Below are 23,482 nucleotides of genomic sequence, written 5' to 3'. Positions count from 1 at the left end.
GGGCTGGTCCATGCTGGTCCTAGAAAGCTGGGGGTGCCTGACCAGGCCTTGCTGCACAAGGGGGCTTACGCAGGTAGAGAAGGGGCACCGGGTACTTGAGAAAGAAGGAGTGAAAAACATAGCATCCAGGCTTTCCAGGAGAGAAGATGCTTCAATACAATGTGATGAACACATTTGTGAGTGCCTCGTGGGTCAGAAGAACTGCAGGATAACCCGGGAAGCCAGCAAAGTGAGCTCCCACTTATGGAATTTTCCTGTTTTTCTTTCTCTCTTAGTTTGGATTCCGCCCACCTCCCCCACCACCACCCCTGAGAGAGACCTGGCAATGAGCTTCAGCTGCACGGAATTCCGGCTTCATGGAACCTCTCTGGGTTGGCTTCTCAGCCAGTTTCAGGGTTGGGAGCAGAGAGGGGACTGCGGAAGAGAGGCCATGATTATTGAGGGGGCTTCTGCAGCCCCTGACCAACCCTCCTGAGACAGTGGCTTGAACAAGGGCCATGGAACCCCAGAGACGCCATCTGTCGGGGAGGAGCCTCAGGGATTGGGGCCCTTTGTTCCGTGAGCTTAGGACCATGATACTAGAATCCAAAACGTTGAGAGGGTAAGTGGCAAAATGTACCTAGACATCCTCGGAGCTAAGCATATAGAATTTTGGTTTAAGGAATGCCCGGGTAATGTAATGACACATACTACCTTTTTATATAGGCACCATAGCCTATTAATTGCAATGATTCACCTCATCTCAAGAAGATGGAAGTATTTTAGATATACGTGCATGTTGAAGCAAAAACTGTTTATTTGGTGTGTTTTTTGTTTGCTTCTGAGTATCAGTGCGTGAAAATGCATATTTCTGTCTCTGCCTGCATTAGAAATGTGCATAGGTGAGGAAACTGAGGCCCAGAAAGATAAAGTGACTTGTCCAAGATCACACAGCTGGCTAAGGTGGCAAAAATGAGACTAGAACCAAGGATTTCTGAAGCGTAGTCCAAGACTGTTCATATAACATTAAAATCAATTACAAATTGGAAAAAAAGGTGGGGAAATCCTTATTTGTTTTTTTCTCCTCCAATCAATGAATTAGTACTAAAAACGTCAATCCCAAGTTAGCTATATAACCCCAAATGTGAAGTTTTTACCATTGACCTGGTTCAGTATTGATTCCTTTTATGAAAACCATATTTATGCTGAAGTTGTTACAGAATTTCAGAGCAATAAGAAGCCTTTGCTAAAATAATTATATGCCTTTGTTTTTGAAGAAAATTATCCAAAATATATAAGCTGTTGTTTGAGTTAAACAATGAAAACATCTGTTGTTTCTCATGATGGCTCTAGTCCTAATGTAACATGGCAAAATAATACCCCCCAAATATCCATGATTAACCTGAATTGGAAAGGGTTCACCTTCCAGTGTCTTCATATAGCCGCTTCAACTGGCATTGGTAAAACACACACACACCAGCTACATCATCACCCAGCATTCTGATGCAACAAATTATTGAAATTAATTAATCACTTTTTAAATGAGCAGTGTGTCCCTGCTGGAAATGAATCCCACACATTTGAGGCTTTAAACAAATGTATTAGGGCATATGCAAAGGTGTCAATGCAGGATTTTTGGATTGTATTCAAATTGCATCTGAGCACAGGTGTGCCTGTCATTAAATATTTATGTTTACCTGTACACATGGATGTTTGCCTGGGCAACTGTGTTTGTTCTCACATTGGTGTGCATATATTTGTGTGTGGGTGTGAGGGCTTCCATCCAAGTTGGAACTTTGAAGGAATTGTCCCTTTTATCAAAATAAAAAATTAGCCGCTCCAAAATGTCAGCCGTGGGAGGAGAGCATCAGGGTTTGGCGTGGGCGTGGGTGAAACAAGCATCCCACTCTCTTCCCTGGAGTTCTCTTGCTGTGATTGTTGCTGACTCTGCCATAGCTCCCCAAGTACAACTCCAGTTAAGAGGGGACTTCGGAACACATCTGAGCCAGACTGTCACTTGCAAAGATATTTTCCTAAATACTAAGCAGGGACAAAACCTAGAAAATGGAAAATACAAAAAGCATATGGACTGTCTGTTTTCAGGTCCTTTCCTTGCTGACAGTCACTCTATGCCCTTCCAGCCTCAAGCACACCTTGTTTCCGTGTTTCTGGGGCCTCTTCCCGGATTCCCAACTCCTGAATTCTGGCCTTGTTGCCATAGGACTGCAGGATGTCATCCCAACATCCCCTCCCATTGAGCTATTCCCTCCCCCACGCCCTATAGTTCAAGGTCCTCTGGGCAAAAGCCAATAATATTAGTGATATATACATTTACCGTGCTTACTGCGTGCTAGCCACGGGGCTTGTCTTATTTAATCCTCACAACAGGTCTCTGAGGCAGATGCTGTGGCTGTCCCCACTTTACAGGTAAGGGAACGGGGGTCGGCACACATTAATTCCCCAGGACTGCACAGCTAGTAAATGGCAGAGTTGGGCTGAGATCTAAGCTCTGGCTCTGAAGTCATGCTGTTAACCATGACATTATATACAGAGAGAGCTTCCTTGTGCTAGAGAGTCCCGAGTCTGCCCTCCTCACCTGCCCACCCCTGCTCCCCACATCCACTCGGCCTCTTCAGGAGACACTGAATGACCTCACCCTTCGGGTAACACCTGACTCTCTACACACAGCGTTGTGGTCCCTGAAAGGCCCTCAGGTGTAACCAGCATAAAAGGGACACTTAGGATAGAGGAGGTACTTCAGGTAAATGGAGAGCGGAGGGTCCCCCTCTCTCCTTCCAGCATGTGGGGCTCGAGCAGCTGTGCTGACACCCCCAGGCGCATTCAGGGCCCGTCCCCTCCCAACAGGCAGCAGCCCCTTTCATCCTGTCTGACTTAGCAGTTTATTTTAGGCATGGCCTGACCAGGTGCCCTGGGTCAATAGGCTTAGTTTTAAATAACTGGATTCCTCTCAGCAACCATCTCCTTTAGAAGGGGAGGAACAGAATGGAAGAATGAGCCCAGTAGGCTGGTGGTGGTGAGGGAAGCTATCAGCCAGAAGACTGGAGACGGCTGGGCTCTGTCGCTGCCTGCCTGACCCCAGGCAGGTTCATCGCCTCCCTGCTCAGGGCCTCATCTTCCTCATCTGTGAAGCGGAGGGCTGGGCTGGGTCACCTCAAACACCTGTTGCAGTCTGCCCCGTGTCTCTGTTCTAAGCCTGTGTTCACAGAGGGCAGAACACCTAGTGAAAAAGCATCCACTTCGGAGTGGTGACTTCACATCACGCATCTGGGCCACGAGGGCAGGCAGCAACGTGCAGAGCAAGCAGTGCTGCCCTGGAGTCTGGAGACCTGGGTTCCGGTCTTGCTTGTGATACAAACTGGGTGACCTTGAACAAGCTAAGCCTCATTTTTCTCACCTGTTTTAATGGGGAGTGATAAAGCTTCAAAGGATATTGTGAGGATTACATGGAGCAATTGCAGGTGAGAGCCCTTTAAACTCTGAAAGTACTATACAAAAAAAGTAAATGCACCTGGCAGTTCCTCAAAAAGTTAAAAATAGAATTACCATATGATCCAGCAATTACCACTCCCCAGAGAGTTGAAAGCACGGTCTCGCAGAGATACTTGTACACCCATGTTCATGGCAGCATTATTCACGATCACCAAAAGGTGGAAGCAACCCAAGTGTCCGCTGACAAATGAATAAACAAAATGTGGTCTATACATACAATGGATATTATTCAGCTATGAAAAGGAATACAATTCTGACACGTTACAACATGGATGAACGTTGAAGTCATTATGCTAAGTGAAAGAAGCCAGGCACAAAAGGACAAATATAGTATGATTCCACTTAAGTGAAGTACCCAAAAGAGGCAAATTCATAGAGACAGAAAAGTAAATTAGTGGTTACCAGGAGCTGGGGAATAGGGAGTTATTGTTTAATGGGTACAGAGTTTCTGTTTGGATGATGAAAAGTTCTGGAAATGGATAGTGGTGATGGTTGCACAACACTGAGAATGTACTAAATGCCGCTGAAGAGTACACTTAAATGCAGTTAAAATGGTAAATTTTATGTCATGTATATTTTAACATATTTTAAAGAGCAAATGCCTTGGGCCCCCACGCCTAACCTGCTGCCTGGCACACAGCAGGTGCTCAACATTCATTTTGTAACCGAGAAGATACCTCACTCCAGCCCTATTCAATTCTATGACGACTTTATGCAGATTGACATAAGGAATAAACCAATTTCTGCTTAGTGACAAAGCTGTGGGGTAGTGGGGGACATAAGGATGAAGGACGAAGATACACGAGATACAGCTGACATTAAACTATTTATTGAAAATAATGTCTGAGTAATCACAGTGTGCCCAGTGTGAGGAAAATTCCCGCAGAGTGGTGGGGTGGCGGGCTTCAGCGGGGCTTCCCACGAGGCAGGCTTGCACAGGCAACTGGGGCTTGGAAGGGCAGGCAGCTTTCAGCTTGGAGGTGGGGAGTAATCCGGGCCGGCACCAAAGGGTCTCAGTCTGGCTTTTACTCCCAGCATCCGTGCTCCCCCATCCCAGGGGGTAAACTGAGTCGGAAAGAGGAAGGCTGCCTTGGCCCCAGGTGACTGGGCCAGGAAACACGGGGCTCCCTTGGCCCGAGCAGGGAGGTCTCTTGGCACATGTATGACACACGCCTGTGTGCGACCGCAGGCTCGGAGCCGGTGGGTGGCGGGGACCCCTCGCCTCTCAGACGGCGAACCCTGGTCCAGGCCGTAAGGTCCGGGCCCCCGCTCCTGTGCCTGGGCTTGTGGGGCTGGGGGCCGTGTGGGCTCGGGGCTCGCGCGGCGCTCCCCGGCCGGGGTGCCGCGGGGGGGGGGGGCGGGGGGGGCGGGGAGAGCGGCGCCTAGCCCAGCCCCGCGGATGACAGGAGCCAGGGAGCCGAGGAGGGAGGAGCCGCCGCCGCCGCCGCCGAGCGCTGGGCTGAGGAGCAGAGAGAGCGGGGCGCGGAGTGCGGGCGGCTGGGAGCGCGCTGAGCGGGGGAGAGGCGCTGCCGCACGGCCGGCCACAGGACCACCTCCCCGGAGAATAGGGCCTCTTTATGGCATGTGGCTGGTAACTTTCCTCCTGCTCCTGGACTCTTTACACAAAGGTGAGACCCGCGCGGGCGGCAGGGCGGCGGAGGCGGCGGGGACGCGGTGCGCGAGGCTGGCGGCGAGGCGGAGTGCCCGGCGGGCTCCAGGTGCCCGGGGCGGGGGGTAGGTGTGGGGTGGGGGACGGACCCCGGCGCGGGGCTCCGGATGGGGCGCAGCGGGGGAGGGGCAGGCACCCGGGGAGCGGCCAGGTAAGAGTCCGCCCTGGACCTCCCCGCCAGCCACCCGCGCCTGCCTTTTTGGGGCGCGCCCGGCGGGGAGGTGGTGAGACAGCCCCTCATCTCCCCGCTCGTTGCCGGGCCGCCGTTCTGCCCGGACCCCTCCCCCAGCCCCTTGCCCGCTGCCTGCGGCTGGGTGGCGCTGGGACCCCGGGGTGCCCTCCGACTCGAGGGTTCCTTAGGCCGTGACTGTTCACCTGGGAGTCCTGGTGGAACCGGGCCGCGGCTTACTCCCTCTCTGCCACCGCGCGCCCCTCCGCCGCCCCGGACCCCCTGCACGGCACCGCACCGCACCGCTTTTATCCGCGCCCTGGCTGGATGCAGGGCGGGGAGAGCCGGGGGTCCCGAGATCTGGGGTCCCTATAATAGCAAGTTTGTTCTCCAAACCTAGAGGTCGCCTTCGTCCAGCCCCACCTCACGCCCTGCCCCGGGCACTAGCCCCGGCTTGGCTGCGCCGCCTGGCCACTTCGGGCAGCGCGCCCCAAGGTGCGAGAGTCTGCGCTCCGGCTCCTGGTCAGCGGACATGGGGACGAGTCTTGGGTTGGGGGGGGGGGCGCGTGTCGCTTTCCCCGGAGAGAAGGCGTTGCTAAGGGTGGGTCCAGGTGTCCGGCATGTCCAGACCTGCTGCTGGAGCGCTGCGCACCTGATTCTCGAGGTAGCCGGGATTGGGGGTTGGAAGCAGTCATTTCCAACCAGAGGCACCTGGGCACCGAGTCGGGATCAGGCAGTCCCCGGCTGTCGGGCTTCCAGGCGATCGCAGAGGACGTGCCCCCGGGCGCACAGATGGCGGGAGATGAGGCGGCCGAACTCGGCGCCCTTGCGCTGAGAAGCACACACGCTCTTACGAGCTCAGCTTTACCTGTGCAGCCCTCTAACTTTTCTCCTTCGCGCCCTGGGGGACGGCCTCAACCCCCTTTGCCCAGGCGGCTGACCTGGCCCAGCTGCAACTCTTGACCCCTAGGCGATGGGGGAAGGGCAATCCAGCAGAGGGTTGGCGCTCCCGGACGGGTCCGGTCCTTCCTTGCCGACGCCCCAGGGGTCTGGAGTCTGCAACCTGCCGGAGCTGACTGCAGTGTCTTGTGGCTTTGGGAGAGGAGGGTGACCCTATTTTATTTGTAAGTACCGCCCGGTCAAAGCCAGACTGAAGGCTAAGATGCCGCTGAGATGCGGGGCGAGGGCTGGCCCCTGAATCGTGGACAAAGTAGTTGAGTTTCTCTGACCCAGCGGGGTCCACGGGGTGACACACCAAGGCTGGTCTAGGTTGATTAACCCCTTGACCCCGCACAGCACCCTCTCATACCCCGTTCGCAGAGCAAGAAGCCTGCCTCCTGTTCCCCCGGGCCCCCCACCCGCAGTCCCCCTCTCCCCAGGCTCTTCCTGCTTCTCTCCGCCCCGCAGGCTGGCTCGGCTCGCAGCTTTAATTACATTAATATTAAAAATACATAAGGTGAGGAGCGGCAGCTTTCTCTCTGGCTAGTTCCCTCTCCACCCGCCACCCCTTTCCATTTTGTCGGGCGAGGAAGCACAGGCTGGAGCTGCTGGCACACTCTTGCCCAGCTTTGTCCACACACACCTCCCACCCCCTTTCTGGAGACCTCTTCCAGAGCAGCCCATTCCCCAGGAGTCGAGGCCCCCTAGCAAATACCTCATGGACTCTCCCCTCCCCCTTCCAGAAGCCGGCCATTAATAAATGAAGCCCAAGCTATTTGATAGGGAAGGGGCAGGTGGGGATGGGGGTGGAGAAAGGCCCAGAAGGCGGCAGGACGGCCCGAGGGGCAAAATCCTCTCCAACAGGAGAAGCAAGTAGCTCTGGCCTTGGGCCTGTGGGAGGCTGGAGGTGCCAGGTGAGGCGACACCTAAGTGGCCTTTGGGTCTGCAGAGCTCCCGCGCCCCTGCCATTCAGAGGCTCCAGCATCTGCGCTGGGCGCCAGGGCGACTTGCCAGACAGGCCTTTCTTTTCCTTCGTGCCTTAATTGGGTCTTAGGTGCCAGGCTGGTCCCCGGGGCCTGTTCTGCTCGGGGTGGCGTGGTGGTGGCGGAGGCGGCTGGGGGAAGATGTTGATGTGGTGAGAGCGGCGAGGATGGGGTTTGGTGTATTTTTCTCTCCCGTTGCCAGTCACCCCCGCGCCACCAAGGAAAATGTAAATGTGAGTGTTCGAGCCTGTTACAGAAAACAATATCCTCTTGCGATAATTTGTACGTCCATCTGTGAGGAGGGGGAGGAGGCAGAGAGAGAGGGAGGAGAAAACAAGATGAGATGGAACGTCCTCTGGATGGAATTAAGCAGTTATTGAATGTGTTTTAAGCGTCTGTTATTTCCATTCCTCTCGAAATACCTTTTTTTGATGAAGCCTGAGCTCAGACTGATTCCCCAGAACTAAACTGGGAAGGTGTTTTAATAATCGGTTGTCGAGTCTTCAATAACTGCCTTATTATTGCCAAAACAAATCCAGGTTCGGGCAGCCAGATGAACCCCAGCGAGGCTCTCTCCGTTGTTACATCCAGCGTGCCAGCATCTGTGTTGCCTGCATTTGCATTTTTACTGTGTAAAAGAGCAAGCTTCCCCGGCACTAAAATTCCTGTTTTCTAAAAGCCAAAATAATGGGGTGCATTGATTTTTTCATTTCCCCCCCAACCTCTCGGATGGGGACTCATGGTTCTTCTCTCTAGAGAAGACCAAATTAAAAGCCTTCGACAAGCCATTAAGAAAATCTCTAACACTCTGTTCAGAGTCTAATTAAAAGGGGGGTGGGCACTCAGGGAATGTGTTTTTAAAATCTCGAAATGGCAAACACAACTTAGTGGAAGGAGGTGAAAGACCAGTGAACATTGGGGAGGGGGTGGGTAGGCAGAGAGGCCCTGGGTGCTAGGATAACTTGGGGGAGAATGGGATTGCCTTGATGCCCGACAAACCTTTCAGATGCTTCGTATTTCTGGGCATCAAAGTCAGCTGCCTTGAATATATTTCTGCAGCAGACTAGGGAGCTCAGTTAGAAACAAAAAGCAAGTAAGCAGTTGACCCAAAGGCAGCGCTTAAGTTGAGCAGATCCCAGTAGACTGGCTGAATAGGCTCATTTTTCTCAGATTGAGGAATCGAGAGAAGGTGGGCAAGCAAATGGCAGGGGTGGAGAGTGGGGTTGGCCCAGCGATGCTTGCGCCGCCCCCCCACCGCCAGACACAGGGTGATTGTCTGCACCGGGCACCTCATGGGCTGTTGGCTTTTGTCAGAGGGGTGCAGACCTCCAGTCCCCCTTACCTTCTCCGGGTCTTCAGGAATTCCACCCTTGTGACTTGCTTGGTCCCCTGCTCAGCTTGGTGAAGGACGATTTTATTTGTGGATGAGTTGAAGGGAGGGTGGATGTTCAGAGAGCTTTTTTGGGGGGTACGGGTACCAAGCTGGGAGATTCTTCCCTCCCACGTGATCTTGGAGGAGGTGTTTCTTGGGGGCATTGGAAGCAGTCAAGAGGAAACGCCCCCAGCTTCCGAAGTGCTTTCTCAGCCCCTAGCTCAGTAGATTCTAACCAGCACCCAGGTGCATGCCACAGGCAGCAGACATGACAGGGTGCCAGGAACCCAAAGGCAGGCCCTGGATTTGCATAGAATTTGCATACCGGTTTGCATGCTCACCTAGCCAGGCCAAGAGCCTCCTCACCCTCTGTGAGTAGCAGCATCTTGATCTCAGCCTCAGTTGCAGCCAGGCAGTGGCTTTTGCTTCTGTGGAATGGGGGTGGGGCAAGAGTGGGGAGAAGGAAGATGTTTTGGGTAGTGCTTCTCTCTTGCCTCTGAGTTTTAGGCCTACAGGCGCTCAGCACTGAGTTTTTCTTCTGGCAAGGCAGCCCCCGAGCTTGCAACTGGGGTGGAATGGGTGACCAGTGGCAGAGATACCCGAAGGCGGACCAAACTTTGGGTGTGGGTTGTCCCTCCTGTACTGCAGGAAGAAGAGAGGGGCACACCTGCTATGGGGATCCAGGGCCAACATTTGCCTTCTGGTGAGTGCACCCCCAGAATGGAGGAGGCTTAGGGCTGTGGTCAGTGGGTGGAGAAGCAGCAGCTGATGGGAAGAGGGTATCAAGTGAGGCAAAATGCTCTTTCACCCTGCTGGTTTGTCAGTGTCCAGCTTGGGAGGGGGTTGTGGCCTCTGAGGGGAAGAGCCCCCAGCTGCTGCTTCTACCATTGTTAAGGCGCCTTCTGTCACATGCTGTGGTTGGGGGCGCGGTGAAAGGCAGGTACTGTGGTCAGAAGGATGGGTGTATAAAGAGTTGGGGGTAATGCTTGAAGAGCTCACAGTTCAGGGCAGCTGGAGTGCTCCTTCCCAGAGAGCCAGCTGGGGTGCCCACAGTCGGGGTGGGGGTGGCTTCGGGAATGATTCTGTCTGCATTTCCGGGGCCCTGGGCAAATCCCACCCTGGCAGGTGCAGCTCCAAGGCCTCCCAGAGTGTTTTTCTGCACATTTAATGATCTGGGAGAGCCCTGGTCCACCAGAGCCCACAGAGGTTTCTGAAGGAGGTGGGGTGGAGCCCTAAGGTGTTGGGTAGAGCCTCAGGGGATGGCTGGAGGGAGAGAAGGAGAGGACCAGTGGGCAGAGCTTCAAGCCCCCCTCCCCCAGTTCTTCCAACCAGAGCATTTTCTGTACTAGAATTGCGAAGAAAAATAAAAAAGATTGCAATTCGATGGTGCAGTGGATATTCTGAGTCAAGCCAAACCCTTCATTCGCATCCTGGCTCTGCACTTAGTAGGTGACCTTGGACCACTCTGAACCTCACTTTCTCCAGCTATGAAATGGGATTAAAGGAGATAATGCATATGAAGTACCTAGAATATAACTCGTTTTCCATAAACCTTAGACCTCTTCTTTTTTCTGCACCACTCCCAGCTTCACCCCCTCCCCCCCCCAAAGTAGAGCATCCGCTTCTGTCCCAAATGGTTGTACTAATGAGCCACAGTTTTGGCCAAGCCAACTGACTTAGACTTTGTAGCAGTAAGAAAGGCTGAACGGTGGCCAGGGCAGGGGACATCACAGCTTCCTTCTGTCACCTATCAGCTGGGTAGCCTGCAGGACCCATCCTCAGCCAGATAGCTGAGGCCATGCAGCCACCTGGGTGTCCCTGGGAGGGGGGAGCATCCAGCACATTCCCTTTCCCCAGCCACAGCTGGTGGCAGTTGTAGACAAGGTGAGGGCACAGGTTGGCTCCAGATTTGGATTTGAGGGTGAGACAAAGGCCAGTCTCATGCCTACCAAAGGAAGGCTGGAGTTGGTTGATAAATCTCTACCATGACTGGACACAGTAAGAACTAGCCTGATTTAATGCCATAAACCTATGTACGTGGGCTGCACAGGGTGAGCCCCCATACCTTGTAGCTGGATGGATTTCTGTCTTTCCCTGCTAGGATGAACTTTGCTGTTTTTCAGGTAGTTTCCTGTATAGAGAACACCCTTGACAGCCCGTGACCTTGGGGATCCCTGGACCACTCCTCCCTCCATAACCCAGTCAGCCATATGACCCAGGGAAGCAGCATATGACACAGAGGTCAGGTGCTGCTAATGGCAGGTTGTGGCCTGTGGGTCCTGTGAGTGGCGGGGTGCGGGGCTGGGGCACAACAGCCTGTGTGCCCTGTTTAACAGCTGTTTGTCCTGTGCTGCTTTAGCATGAATAGCATTAGCCTTGGGCACCACCCCTGCCATCCAGCCGCTATCCCCTCATCCATTCAGCCACCCCCTGCCCCACTTCCCCATGCCCTTGCTCTACACGCTGCTTGCACTGACAGTTTCCAAGGTCACCATCTTCATTTAGAACAGTTATTCAAAGGCAAGTTGCATCTCCATTAAACTCCGTGTGTGTGTGTGTGTGTGTGTGTGTGTGTGAAGCATTGTCCATAGACCTAGAAAACAAAGCTCAGCTGTCTAATATAGGCACGTTACCTAATAGTTCATGTGCCTCTATTTCCCAATCTGTAAAATGGGCAAAATACCCCCTGTCCTGGCTGTCCCCCAGAGCGATTGCTATTGCATATGCACAAAAAGGGAGAAGGCCATACAATGGTATAGCGTGGGACAATGCTTTGTAAACTGAAGAGGGCAACATATAAACACACACATGTAAAACCACAGCAAATCAGTTTTAGCCTTACAAATGCTCTGCTGAAATGTGAGGTATAATTACTGTCATCTCATGATACAGGAACAACGAAGGTCTCACAGCTGTGTGTGGCTGTCTCCCCCTCCCTGGGCCTCACACATATGGAGAATTTTCCTAGCCTTTGCTTTTCATCAACATGGGGAACAGCTGATGAGACAAAGCCAGGCTGCCAACCGTCTTCATGGAGTAGACTTGGCAGATTCCCTGTGGCCCCAGTGCCTGGGGGCAGTGGGAGGAGCTTACCTCTGCTCCCTTCCCAGGTCCTCAGATGTGAGTTTAGCCCATAATCCTCTGGACACGCCCCTGAGGGTGTTCCCCCTGCTGGGACTCCACAGTTTTTTTGTGGGAAGGGGAGTAGGCACAGGGTCCCACCTTGGGTCACCTTGTTTGAGGTCACAGCGATTACTGGAATCCAGGCCCTGAGAGCCCAGCTGACTCAGGGTCATGGGCACCCTGTATCTAGGGTGGCCTCCCAGAGCCATGGGGGAGAAGGTGGGTGGGGGACCTGCTCTGGGGGTGACAGCCATGGGTCAAAATCTTCCAGGTTGGAAGGCACCTTCAGGGACATGGAATCCGTCCCCTAATCAGCTGTCTGATCCCCTCTGCACTGTCCCACCAGTGTTGTTCTTCCTCTGCTCCAGCTCTTCCAGCCACTGGAAACTCCTTCCTTTCAAGGAGGCCATGCCTGGCCAGCCAGCTCTGACTATTACAGCTCCCAGCCTTACAGTCAGCCACTGTCTTGGTCCTGGACCTTCTGCTCACTGGCTCTGCTCCTACCTTTTAGGCCACAGAAATCCAGGTGAAACCCTCTTCTACCTGACAACACTTTGACTACTTGTAGACAGATGAACTGCCCACCTGAGCCCTCTCCTCTGGGCAGCCAGCAGCCCTGGTCCCTCTAATGCTCCCTCCTGTGACATCATTTCCTTTCTCCATGATGCCCTCCGTGCCTGGGTTGCTGGGATCTGAAAGTGGAGCGGCCAGCATTGCAAGAGCGGCGGAGACGGGGGTCTGGTTCCGGCCAGGACACTGGCCAGCTGTGCACCTGGGGCACATGACTCTCCAGGACTCACTCTCCCCATCTGTAAATGGAGGAGATTGAACAAAATAATCTCTTAAGTCTCTCCAGTGTGAAGAGTCTAAATCTAGGAATCTCTGGGGACAACTGTGCTGTCTGAGCCGACTCCCAGGAAAGACCTTTCTGGCCATAAGGGGCGTTCCTTTGACAGGCCCTGTCTAGAAGGGGCTGGAAGATTAAAGAGTCTGTTTGACTGTCAGCTGTTGCTCATAACTTCTCCTGGAGCTGATGGTGAGGGGCCTGGTAGGTTGAAGGATGACTGATCTTTACTGGATCTCAGAGGTTTCTGGTTGCTGGTTACAGGAACTATGTTTGTGCTAAGAACCTTAAGAAAAAAGAAAAAAAAAAACCTGTTTCTGATGGACAGAGGTGACCACTTGGGCACTGGAGCAGTGCTTCTCATTGGGGTGGTACTGTTTCCTTAGGGCTGTTTGGAAACTGAGGGGATGCTTTTTGGTTATTTTAGTCACTAGAGTAAGGAGGATATAGTGGAGGGCAGGGAGCGATGATAAGGGATGAAATGTCTGATGCCTGGGGCAGTCCCAAAGAATTCAGAACTGTCATTCCCCAAATGGCTCTCCTTCATCAGAAACCCGCCTTATATAGGACGATCACATCTTGGAGACATCCTGAGAATAGAAGGTGGTGCTCCCGTTGAGAAACACAGCCAGAGGAAGGGAGGCCTGGGTTTGAAATGCTGCTCTGTCAGCCCTGGCTGTGCCACCTAGGAAATTACTTGATCCCTTGAAGATCCTGTTTTCTTATCTGTAAAATGGGGTCTTGGGCAGTAGCTACATTAGAGGGTGCTCATAAGGATTAAATGCACTGTAATGTAAGGAAAAGGCTTCTCACAGCGCCTGGCACACAATTAGTGCTGAAAAGAAATGGTGGCCCTGATGATGGTGAGGATAGAGGTAAAGCAAGCGTGCCAGGTTTGGGGACAGAAGGTCTGGGACTTGGTCCCAGCTGCACAACCAGTTCTGGTTGCCTGTAAATGCTCAGATGCTGTCTGGGGAGACTGGCCCTTCCCCTCCTCAGAATCTAGACTCCGATTGTCTCCAAGGTGTGAACACACCATAACGGGGTTTTCTGATGGAGGGGCCAGACCCCGTCTCCCTGGTCCTCACCTGGGTTTTGGATGGACATGGTGGTTGACCTGAGACCCCACTGGCTGATCCTCTCTGGACCCGGTTTTTCCAACTATGGAATAAGAACAGAGTGAAGACAAATACTACATCTCTTTTATGAAAACCTGTGTGTGGAGATGCAGCGGAGTAATCAACCTTGCAAATGAATCTAAGGAACCTCACATGTGCATTAAAACAACCAGCGCTCTGTGTGCAGCCCGGGAGCCGTGTAGCTGTGGCAGTGTTCTGTATATTGATCACGCCGTTATCATTTCATTAACTCGATCGCCAAATTAAGTTACTTAATGAGGTGCTGAGGTTCTGTTAAGCAAGCCCACGAGAATGGTCTGTTGCTGGGAGAGTGGTTTGAAGTCCAGTATGGCAAATCTTTTTCCTATGGAGCATTATTCTGAGTGTAGACGGAGGACCGCCTGCCTCAGAAATAGAGTTCCCTGGCCCTGTGACAGACTCAGTGAATCTGGTATCTGAGGATGTGCATGTTTAACAAGCTCTCCAGGTGGTTCTTATGCACAGAAATGTTTGAGAACTACTGTCTGAAGGTATCATCATCATCACCATCATTGGTGAGAGGTATTTGTTGTGGGATATACCTCCTGCCTACCTGCTATCATGACAATATTTATAACATCAGCAGTGAATACTTAGGTGGTTACCGCTACCACTTATACGTACCGGAAACTGTCATACATATTAACTCATCCAATCTAACAACGCTTGAAGTAGATATAGTCACCCCCATTTTATAGATGAGGAAACCGAGGTGTAGAGAGGCGAGGTAATCTTGCCTGCAGTTACCCTGCTTGTAAGGGGCAGAGCAAGGATTCAAACCTGGGGAGCCTGGCACCAGAGTCTGGGCGTTTAACCACTGTGCTAAGTGCCTAGTGCTGTGCTAGGCCCAGGGAACAGAGTGGTGACCGAGACGGGGAGCTCATAGGCCTGCAGGGGAGCCCTGCCTGTTCCTCCTCCCCGCTGCTACCATCCAGCCACGCTCCCGTGCCCAGGGCTGGATACCCCTTACAGGCTCTTGCCCATCTCTCGGGTGGGTGCAGGTGGCAGGGACTCCAGCACTGGCAGATGCTCCTGGATGAAAGATCCAGTGAATGAGACTAAATATTGTAAAGGAAGAGAAGAAGTGACTCATCTCTCCCTGTGGAGGTGGTGAGGCGTTAACACTTCAGTCCCCTCAGGTTGTCATTTACAATGATTGGAGGTGATGACATGGGGATAATTCACAGTGCACCTGGGTGGAAGCCTCAGTTGGCCAGACACCTCCATCCCAACCCAGGCAGGTGGGGTGGGGGGCCCGTGGGTGTTGAGTTTCCTTCGCCAAACTAATCCCGATGGCCAGACAGCGCAGGGCAGACGGACGAGTTGATGCGATGGATATTTAGGTTTCAGGGGTGACCCTGGGGCAGCCCAAATGCCTGGGGGCGATTTCTGGTTTAAAAATATTGCTGTGCTATTTCTACGCTTCTAATCTCCCAGCCATTTGGAGGCTGTTTTATGAAACACGGCATCAGGGTGGTGCTCAGTGTTACCCGGCGGAGAAGATTCAATGGGTTTAAGTCTGGGCGTCTGTCACATCACAACCAAGCTCATAACTTCCATTTTCTATTAAAAATCCATTTCCCCTTTGACCAGAAGAAGCTTTGCTGTTGATCTGATCTCTCTCTCTTTATTTATGAAGTGTTTCTCCGTCCTCTCCTTCTCTCTGTAAATCTGCCTGGTTCTGTCTGCAGAGGGAAGAAAGAGCTGGGGGGATGGCTGAGATTTAGGGAAAAGTCGGGAAAGTCAGAGTTTCCTGTCCAAAGATTTGCTTTCCAAATTTGGACTGGCTTCCAGAGAAGAAATGAAAGAAAATCCTCATAAGGCCCCAAACTTTGAACTCTTCAGCGTTGTGTTGGAAAAATCTCGGGCTTGGGAGCCAGGCAGACTTTGACTGAATGTTGGCCTAGTGGCCTCCTGGCTATACGATCTTGGAGAATCTCCCCCCATGAGCCTCTTTGTCCTCACCTGTAAGATGAGACTCACAGAGCCCCCCTCGTACCTCTGCGTGAGGATTATGTGAGGAAATGCCCTTGTAGCACACAGTAGGCGCTCAATCAGTGAGTCTCCTTTCTTTTGAGAACTCTGTACCATCAGCCAGGCCACTAAGCCTCCAGGGGAGTAGGTGTACAGCCAAAATGAAATTAGAGAAAGGGCCATAAACCCTCTCCTGCCCCCATCTCCTTTGCAAGCTCCTGGATGGTGGGGGCCGTTTTCCCTGGCCTTTGATGCTTTCCACCACACCTGGGGTCCTGTTGAGCATGTGGCTTGTGCTGAGTAAAAATCTCCTGAAGGAACAAGTCTTTCCTGGCCTCGGGTCAGGAAGGACCTGGGAGAGGAGAACATTCGAGGGTGCAGGAGTCACCCTCGGGTGCGGGACTGCAAGGGGGGGCTGGGCCCTGGCCACCCTTTGCAGTAACTTTCGCCTCCCTGGTCCCCTCGGGGAACCACTGGGATGCGAATAACAATCCCATCCCTCCTAGTCCTGCATCCTCATTATGGGGAACCAAGTACTTTCACATCCTGTTTTACCTGCTCAGCAGCCCTGGGGGACAGGTAAGGTGGTACAGTCCCCCCTTTTGTGAATGAGGACATTGAGGCTCAGAAAGGCTAAGTGGGTTGCCTGAGGTCACACAGCAGGTCAGGAATGAGCCCCAGGAGGGAAGGTAGCACTGTCAGACTTGTCCTGGGTCTCTGACTATTGTCCCATGCTTCTGTGCTCCTCAGAGCTGGCTGAGGCTTTGTCACTGCTCTGAAGATTCAAACAGTCTGAGGAGGGAAAGCTGCCACCATTGAAGCCTCTCCAGACTCCGTGAGGTGGGGGTGAGGCCCCCAGACCCCTGCTACTCCCCCTGCCGTGGCTGGTGACTGATCGTACCCATTGCTACTGCAGCCACTCACTGGTGCCCTGTGCCAACCTTCATCTTAGCACATGGCAGAGATTTCAGGGGATTAGTGCCTCAGTTTCCCCTTTATAGATTTGCTTATTCCTTTCTCTTGGCAGGTGGGGTGAGGCTGAATTAATATTTATTTAAAGGCTTCTGCATTCCAGGCTGACAGGTGCCTTGTGATGGTAAAATATGAGCCCAAAGTAAGTGCAAAATGCTATTGTTTTACACCTGAGGGTGATGTTTCATACTGGCAATGCACTGTCAGAGCTATAAGCTGAAATGAATGGTTTGTCTAATCCTCCCCAGCTCCCCCAGACCCAGAAGACAGCAGCTCACATACCAGGGTGGGAGAAATATGAGGCTACTCACCTTTTGCTATAAATCTGCTGTTTCTTCAGCCCTGACAGGTGGCTGGACAATCCCAGTCAATTCATCAATTACATCTACCCATTTGTAGTTGCTGAGAACCCCGTGTCCTTGGCTCTGGCAGGATCGGAGGCCCAGAGAGCAGGAAGGCTGTTGCCATTGTGGCTGACAGTCCTTCCTGGGGCCCGGAGCCGAGAGAAGCCTGGTCCCCGGGGGTTGTCTCTGCAGGGAGGGTGGGATGGATTTCCAGCCAGGAGAGAAGACCAGGAATGTGTATTGACTGTGGGTTTGGGATGGAAGAAAGGATGGGGAGGGATACCCAGCCTGGAAAACCAGGTTTTGTGGTTTGATTCCTTTTGTCTTCGGTATGGTTCATACAGAAGGGCAGTTTCGCCCCCAGGCTCTGAAGGCGGCAAAGTTGGGTTCTGGCCCAGCTCTAATACTTTCACTCTGGGTTACTTTGGGTAAATTAGTTAACTTTTCAGAGCCTTGATTTCCTTATCTGTACAATGGGATGATAATAATAGCATCCTCGAGAGAATCATGAGATTAAGTGAGAGGACACCTGTAACAGGTCTAGCACCCAGCCTGGCCTGTAGTTGGTGAACTCCATGGTGGCTAGCAGTAGTTTTTTTTTTTTTTTTAACATCTTTATTGGAGTATAACTGCTTTACAATGGTGTGTTAGTTTCTGCTTTATAACAAAGTGAATCAGCTATACGTATACATACATCCCCATATCCCCTGGCTAGTAGTATTGCTGCTGGTCTTATCATCACTGAGGGCTACTTCATACTGATCCTTAAATATTTTCTTATGCTGCCCCTTGAATCACAAATTCCTGAGTTCCTCTCTGTCAGGGATCTTTCTCAGCTTCCTAAGTCCATTTGTCAGGCATAATGTCTACATTATGCCTCTTTCTGTTCCTTGATGGATTTTGGCTTCCAAAAGCCATAAAACCGCCACGGTGAGGGTGTCTGATTAACTAGGTTGTCTCAGGAAGTACCCAGAACCCCAGAGTGATGTTCCTGCGCCCACAGGCTAAGCATTGTCTGAAATGTTGAGTCCAACATGGGCCCCCTCCCAGGGGGTGTGCTGCGCGTGCGTGCACAGGCATGTGGATATATTAATCCTGTTCTTGGCCAGCTGAAAAGGGAAGTTGGAGGCCAGGTGGTGTTTGAGGGAGATATAAGCCCCCTCTTTATTACTGCAGTGGTTACAATCATCTAAGGGTTAAGAAATCAGACTCCGGGCTCAGATTGCCTGAGTCTGAGTCCCAGAGCCCTCACTTACTGGTCATGTGGTCTTGGGAAAGTCTCTTTGATCTCTCAGTGCGTTAGTTTCCTCATCTGTGAACTGGAATAAGAATAATACCTCCTGGGCTTCCCTGGTGGCGCAGTGGTTGAGAGTCCGCCTGCCGATGCAGGGGACACGGGTTCGTGCCCCGGTCCGGGAGGATCCCACATGCCGCGGAGCGGCTGGGCCCGTGAGCCATGGCTGCTGAGTCTGCGCGTCCGGAGCCTGTGCTCCACAACGGGAGAGGCCACAACAGTGAGAGGCCCGCGTACCGCAAAAAAATAAAAAAAGAATAATACCTCCCTCACAGGGTTGTTGGGAGGATTAAAAGTCACACGAGTAAAGTGCTTACAACAGTGCCTGGCATGTAGAAGATGCTTAACGAATAATTGTTGACTGAATGTCAATAAAGAAGTCTTCCAGAAGGCAAGCAGGCTCCTGGGAACCTGGGGAGTGTGGATCCGAAGAGAAACTTCCTAAGCCTCAGTTTGCTTACTTGCAGAATGGCATGATTTCATGACCTTGGGGAATACTCTAGTCCCTGTGAGTTGGGCAGGCTTCCAAGGGTCCCCACTGGCGTCCCCTCTTCCACGAGCAGACTTCTCCACCACCAGCACCGACACTGTCACCGGGGAGGCAGCGTGAGGACGTGGATGGGAAAGCTATGCTGCCCACTGTGCCCGGGCACCCCCGTCCGCCCCCTGCAGCCGCTATGGGCACGCAGTGCCGGGTAGGGAGGGCAAATGCATTTGCAGCTAAGAGGATGCCCCTGACACCCCAGCAAGGAGCCCATGGATGTGTTTTCCAGCGCTGCTGCTAATGGCTTCATCACAGCTTTTTATGAGATGATGTGAATTGCTCTGACCAATGAGGCTTAATGGCCTTCCTCAATGAGCTGCCCGGTACATTCTCCCTGGAGGCTCGGCTCAGAGTTAAGCCGAGAATATTAATATGGTCGGATGCAGGCCCTTCCCCTCCCCATAAAGTTGTGGAAATTGAGGTCAAGTTGGGTCCCCTGCAATGTTCTTTAAACAAGCGGCAGAGTGGTTTGTTTGCTCCTTGATCTTCCTGGTGGAGAGGGAGTGGCTTCCAGCTGGAGACCTGGGACCAGGCCCCCTCTTCCTGGGTTTGCTTCCCCTTGTTCAGAGGTGGCCCTTCTTAAGGGGGCAGGCTCCTTGGTAGGGAGGGAAGGCCCTGATTCCACCATTCGGGGCTGCTTCCCACCAGGGCAGGCAAGACCGAGGCCCTGGGCTGGGATGAGAGTTGCAGACAGCTGTCCTCCTTGTCAGGCGGCCTTGATGTCGTCAGGTAGCTGCAGTCGTGAGCATGTTCGCCCGTGTGACTGAGTGTTGCAGTGGCAACATGTCAGAGATGCACGGGGTCTTTGCAGCCTTGTGTACCCTCCCTCCATTTTACAAGTGAAGGAGCAGAGAGTCAGAGAGGGGAAGGGAATTCCATGGTTGGTCAGTGTCGGGGATGGTTTTAGACTTGAGGGGGTGGGTGTCTCTAGTCCCCAAGCTTGGACTGGTCTACCTACGGTGCGGCCAGTCCTCATCCCATCCTCTGGGGCAACACATTTTCCAAATCGACCTCCAGAGGGGAAGAAGGCTCTGCAGTCTCTTCTCGTCCAGGCCAGCATCCCCGCTTCGTGTAGCCCTTCCTCGTAGAACACGGTCTCTGACCTTTTTTTTTTTTTTTTTTTTTGCTGTACGCGGGCCTCTCACTGCTGTGGCTTCTCCCGTTGCGGAGCACAGGCTCCGGACGCGCAGGCCCAGCGGCTATGGCTCGCGGGCGCAGCCGCTCCGCGGCATGTGGGATCCTCCCGGACCGGGGCACGAACCCGTGTCCCCTGCATCGGCAGGCGGACTTTCAACCACTGCGCCACTAGGGAAGCCCGGTCTCTGACCTTTTACCTTTTGGCTGTGGTGTGATAGAAAGTGTGCTAAGATCCTCTTTAGAGCGGTGGGTTCAGATTTCAATCCTGTAGCTTATTAGCTGTGTCATCTCAGGCAAATCACATAACTTGCTCAGCCTCCAAAAGGGAACGATAAAAAAAGAAGCGGTACCGTCTCCTCTCAGCGTTGTACAGATGAACCAAGGGACCGGCTGTGAACCTCCCTGAGTATAATAGGTACTCAATAAATACCCGTTGTCTAAGCAATTTCAGTGTCTCTCCTAAAGTGTTGATGGGCGGCTGGGGTGCGGGGACGTGGATTATGGCTTGGGACCCTTCACCATAGCAGAGTGGTGGCCGCCTCTGTCCGTGAACTTGGCTTGGCATGGAGGACGAGACGTTTCAATTTTTGCCGTCCCTGTGCTAGGCTGGAAGCTTCTGCAGGGTGGGAACTGTCTCTTACTCACCATTGCCAGTGCCTGGTGTACAGTCAGTGCTCAATAGTGCTGTTGAACGACTGGCGCTTGAACATTTTATGAATGAGCGTGGGTGTTGCAGCCTCCCGGGCCTACGAGGGTATCATTAGCAGGCGCTAACCAGCCTCTCCCCTCCCCTGCAGCCCGCCCTGAAGATGTCGGCACCAGCCTCTACTTTGTAAATGACTCCTTGCAGCAGGTGACCTTCTCCAGCTCCGTGGGGGTGGTGGTGCCCTGCCCGGCCGCGGGCTCCCCCAGTGCGGCCCTTCGATGGTACCTGGCCACGGGGGACGACATCTACGACGTGCCGCACATCCGGCACGTCCACGCCAACGGGACGCTGCAGCTCTACCCCGTCTCCCCCTCCGCCTTCAATAGCTTTATCCACGACAATGACTACTTCTGCACCGCGGAGAATGCTGCCGGCAAGATCCGGAGTCCCAACATCCGCGTCAAAGCAGGTAAAGGACCAGACACGGGCTCCCCTACAGGGCGGGAATGGGGAGCCGGCAGCGCCTGTCGTTTTGAGGATGTGTGTGTAACATGGAAGAAGGCAAGGCAGCCCATCAAGGAAAATCATGCTGTTCTTTGGAATCGTAGCTCTGCTACTTCCTGTGTGTCCTTAGGTGGAGAACACACTTTTCTGAGCCTCAGTTTCCTCATCTGCAAAGCTGATGCCAGCACCCACCTTGTTCATCACTACGTGTGATGGTCCAAGGAGATAGGGCCCATTTATATTAAGTAATGTGCTCATTTTAGTACTTGGTTCATGGAAAAATTCAGTGAGTTTCTTTAAAAAAAAAACAAACCCTTTATTGAAAGAGAGTATATAAAAGAACTGCACATAGTGTAAGTACATAGCTTGATGAATTTGCACAAAGTTTAATATCCAGATGAAGATATCAGCATCTCAGAAACCCCTTCATGCTTTTTTCAGTCACTCCACCCTTAGAGGAAACCACAGTCCTGACTTCTAACAAGATAGATGTTTGCCTGTTTCTGTACTTTATCTAAATGGAGTCCTACAGCACATATTCTCTTGAATCTTTTGCTCACTGTTGTTTGTGGGGTTTAGCCCTACTGCTGTGTGAAGTTATATGTCATTCATTCTCACTGCTGTATAATCTCTTTTGACTATACTGCACTTTATTTATCCATTCCACTGTTGATAGACATTTGAATATAAGATATCTCATGAGAAGAGGCATTTAGGTAAAATTCATGATGGAAAACTCTTAGCAGTGAAGCATTCTGGTCTTGGGAAGAGGTGATGGAAGCAAGGAAGTGAGGGCTTCTCAGCTGTTCTCTTTACAGAAACTAGAAAGTCTCATTTCTCTGGGTTAGGTCTGGAGGCGAGGGCATGGCTTAGATGAGCTACTCTTAACTAGGTTGTCATGATATGTTGGTGAGTCCTCATCTGTTATAAAGTGCCTCGAATAGTAATAAAGCATGGAAGTTTGGGGAGTGATTTTCTTAGAAGAGCTTTTTGAGTGGGAGAGGATAGATAATGTTCTAGCCAGCTCACTGCGATGGCTCCAAGGCTTGGGCGTGCCATCTTTCCTGGCGATGTGTTGGGCAGAGGAGAGTGGGTTCCAGGGAAGTCTCCCCAACCTGCATGCCTAGCGATGGATCCTGCGATATCTCTGACTTCCTGTCCTGGCAAGGAGTCAGGCCCTCAAGGAAAGTTGTGTTGTGCTTTGGAATCTTAGCTTTGCCACTTACCTTAGGCAGAGGACACACGTTTCTGAGCCTCAGTTTCCTCATCTGCAAAGCAGATGCCAGCACGTACTTCAGTCATCACTCCGTGTGATGGTTCAGTGAGCTAGTGCTCTGTTGAATTAAGATTCTTCCGCCTCAGGAGAGCCTCTCACACGTACAAGGTTCCAAGTAGCTGGGAAGGGGTGTGTGTAGGGGTGAGGTGGGATGGGAGTTCTTAATTAAAGAGCTGGTCTTCATCCACTGGTTTGTTTGGGGGAGGGGTGTGTGGGAGTGTGAGCTCTGAGGACCCAGAGCCACGCTTAGGTATCTCCTCTGGGGCTCCCCGTGGATCCTCTTTTCAGGAGCAGCACTATTCCCCTAACACGACACCAGGTGCTGGACTGGGAGCCCTGAGGCCAGGATTTGGAGCCCAGTCCTGGCCTCCACAGCCTGGAGGATTGAGCTAAGAGCAAGCCATGTCCCGTTTCCTAATACCTGCCTGTTATTGGGTTAGGATATAGTTTTCACAATAATCCTGTCTGGTGTTTCTTACAAGGGAGGGGACTAAGTCAAATAAAGGTTAAGTCACTTGCCCAAAGGGCACCTAGCCAGTTAATCACAGAGGCATGGCTGTAATGGCAAGCTGCATTGCTGTAGTGCTTTCCACGTGCCAGGCCTTCTCCATGCTGCTGTTATCGTTTCCTTTTACGCATGAGGAAACCGAGGCTCCAGAAGGTTCACGAGCTCTTATCCAGGGTTACACTGCTGCTCAGAGGAGGACACAGGGCCTGCTTGTTTGATGCTCGTAACCATAGGTCTCTGCGGGCTCTCGAGGACTGTCTCCAGGGTGTGCACCCAAACCCCAGCCCTTCCCACCCTCCCCTCTGCTTCCCTCCCCTCAGCCTCCTCTCCGCTCTCCCCTCATCTGCAGGCAGTGTGATGTCCAGCCCACGAAAGGGTGGACCATGGCCCCACAGAGCTGAGAGTGCCTCCTTCCATGCTTCCATCCTCCACCTCAACTGTGTCTCTTCCCATCACAGCCACAACACAAGGAGGGAAAGCATAAAGACCTGGGGAGGGACGGGCAGGGCTGACCTGATGGGAAACACAGCCAATTAAG

At 52.5% G+C, this 23,482-nt stretch overlaps 1 protein-coding gene across 1 annotated transcript in view; it reads left to right on the top strand.

The window, feature by feature from the left end:
• Window positions 1–4,888: 4,888 nt before the first annotated feature.
• The window catches only part of DSCAML1 (DS cell adhesion molecule like 1), a 342,119-nt gene continuing 323,525 nt past the window's right edge, over window positions 4,889–23,482 (top strand). Inside the window, exons 1-2 of the mRNA XM_060103740.1 lie at window positions 4,889–5,117; window positions 20,808–21,125. Of these exons, the coding sequence (XP_059959723.1) occupies window positions 4,889–5,117; window positions 20,808–21,125 (547 nt within the window). The remainder of the gene's footprint in view (window positions 5,118–20,807; window positions 21,126–23,482) is intronic.

This window comes from Mesoplodon densirostris, chromosome 7 (assembly GCF_025265405.1).
Source record: "Mesoplodon densirostris isolate mMesDen1 chromosome 7, mMesDen1 primary haplotype, whole genome shotgun sequence".
In the NCBI taxonomy this organism is placed as follows: domain Eukaryota; kingdom Metazoa; phylum Chordata; class Mammalia; order Artiodactyla; family Ziphiidae; genus Mesoplodon; species Mesoplodon densirostris.
The sequence above is the reverse complement of the archived record's forward strand: the minus strand, read 5'-3'. Positions and strand labels throughout refer to the sequence as shown.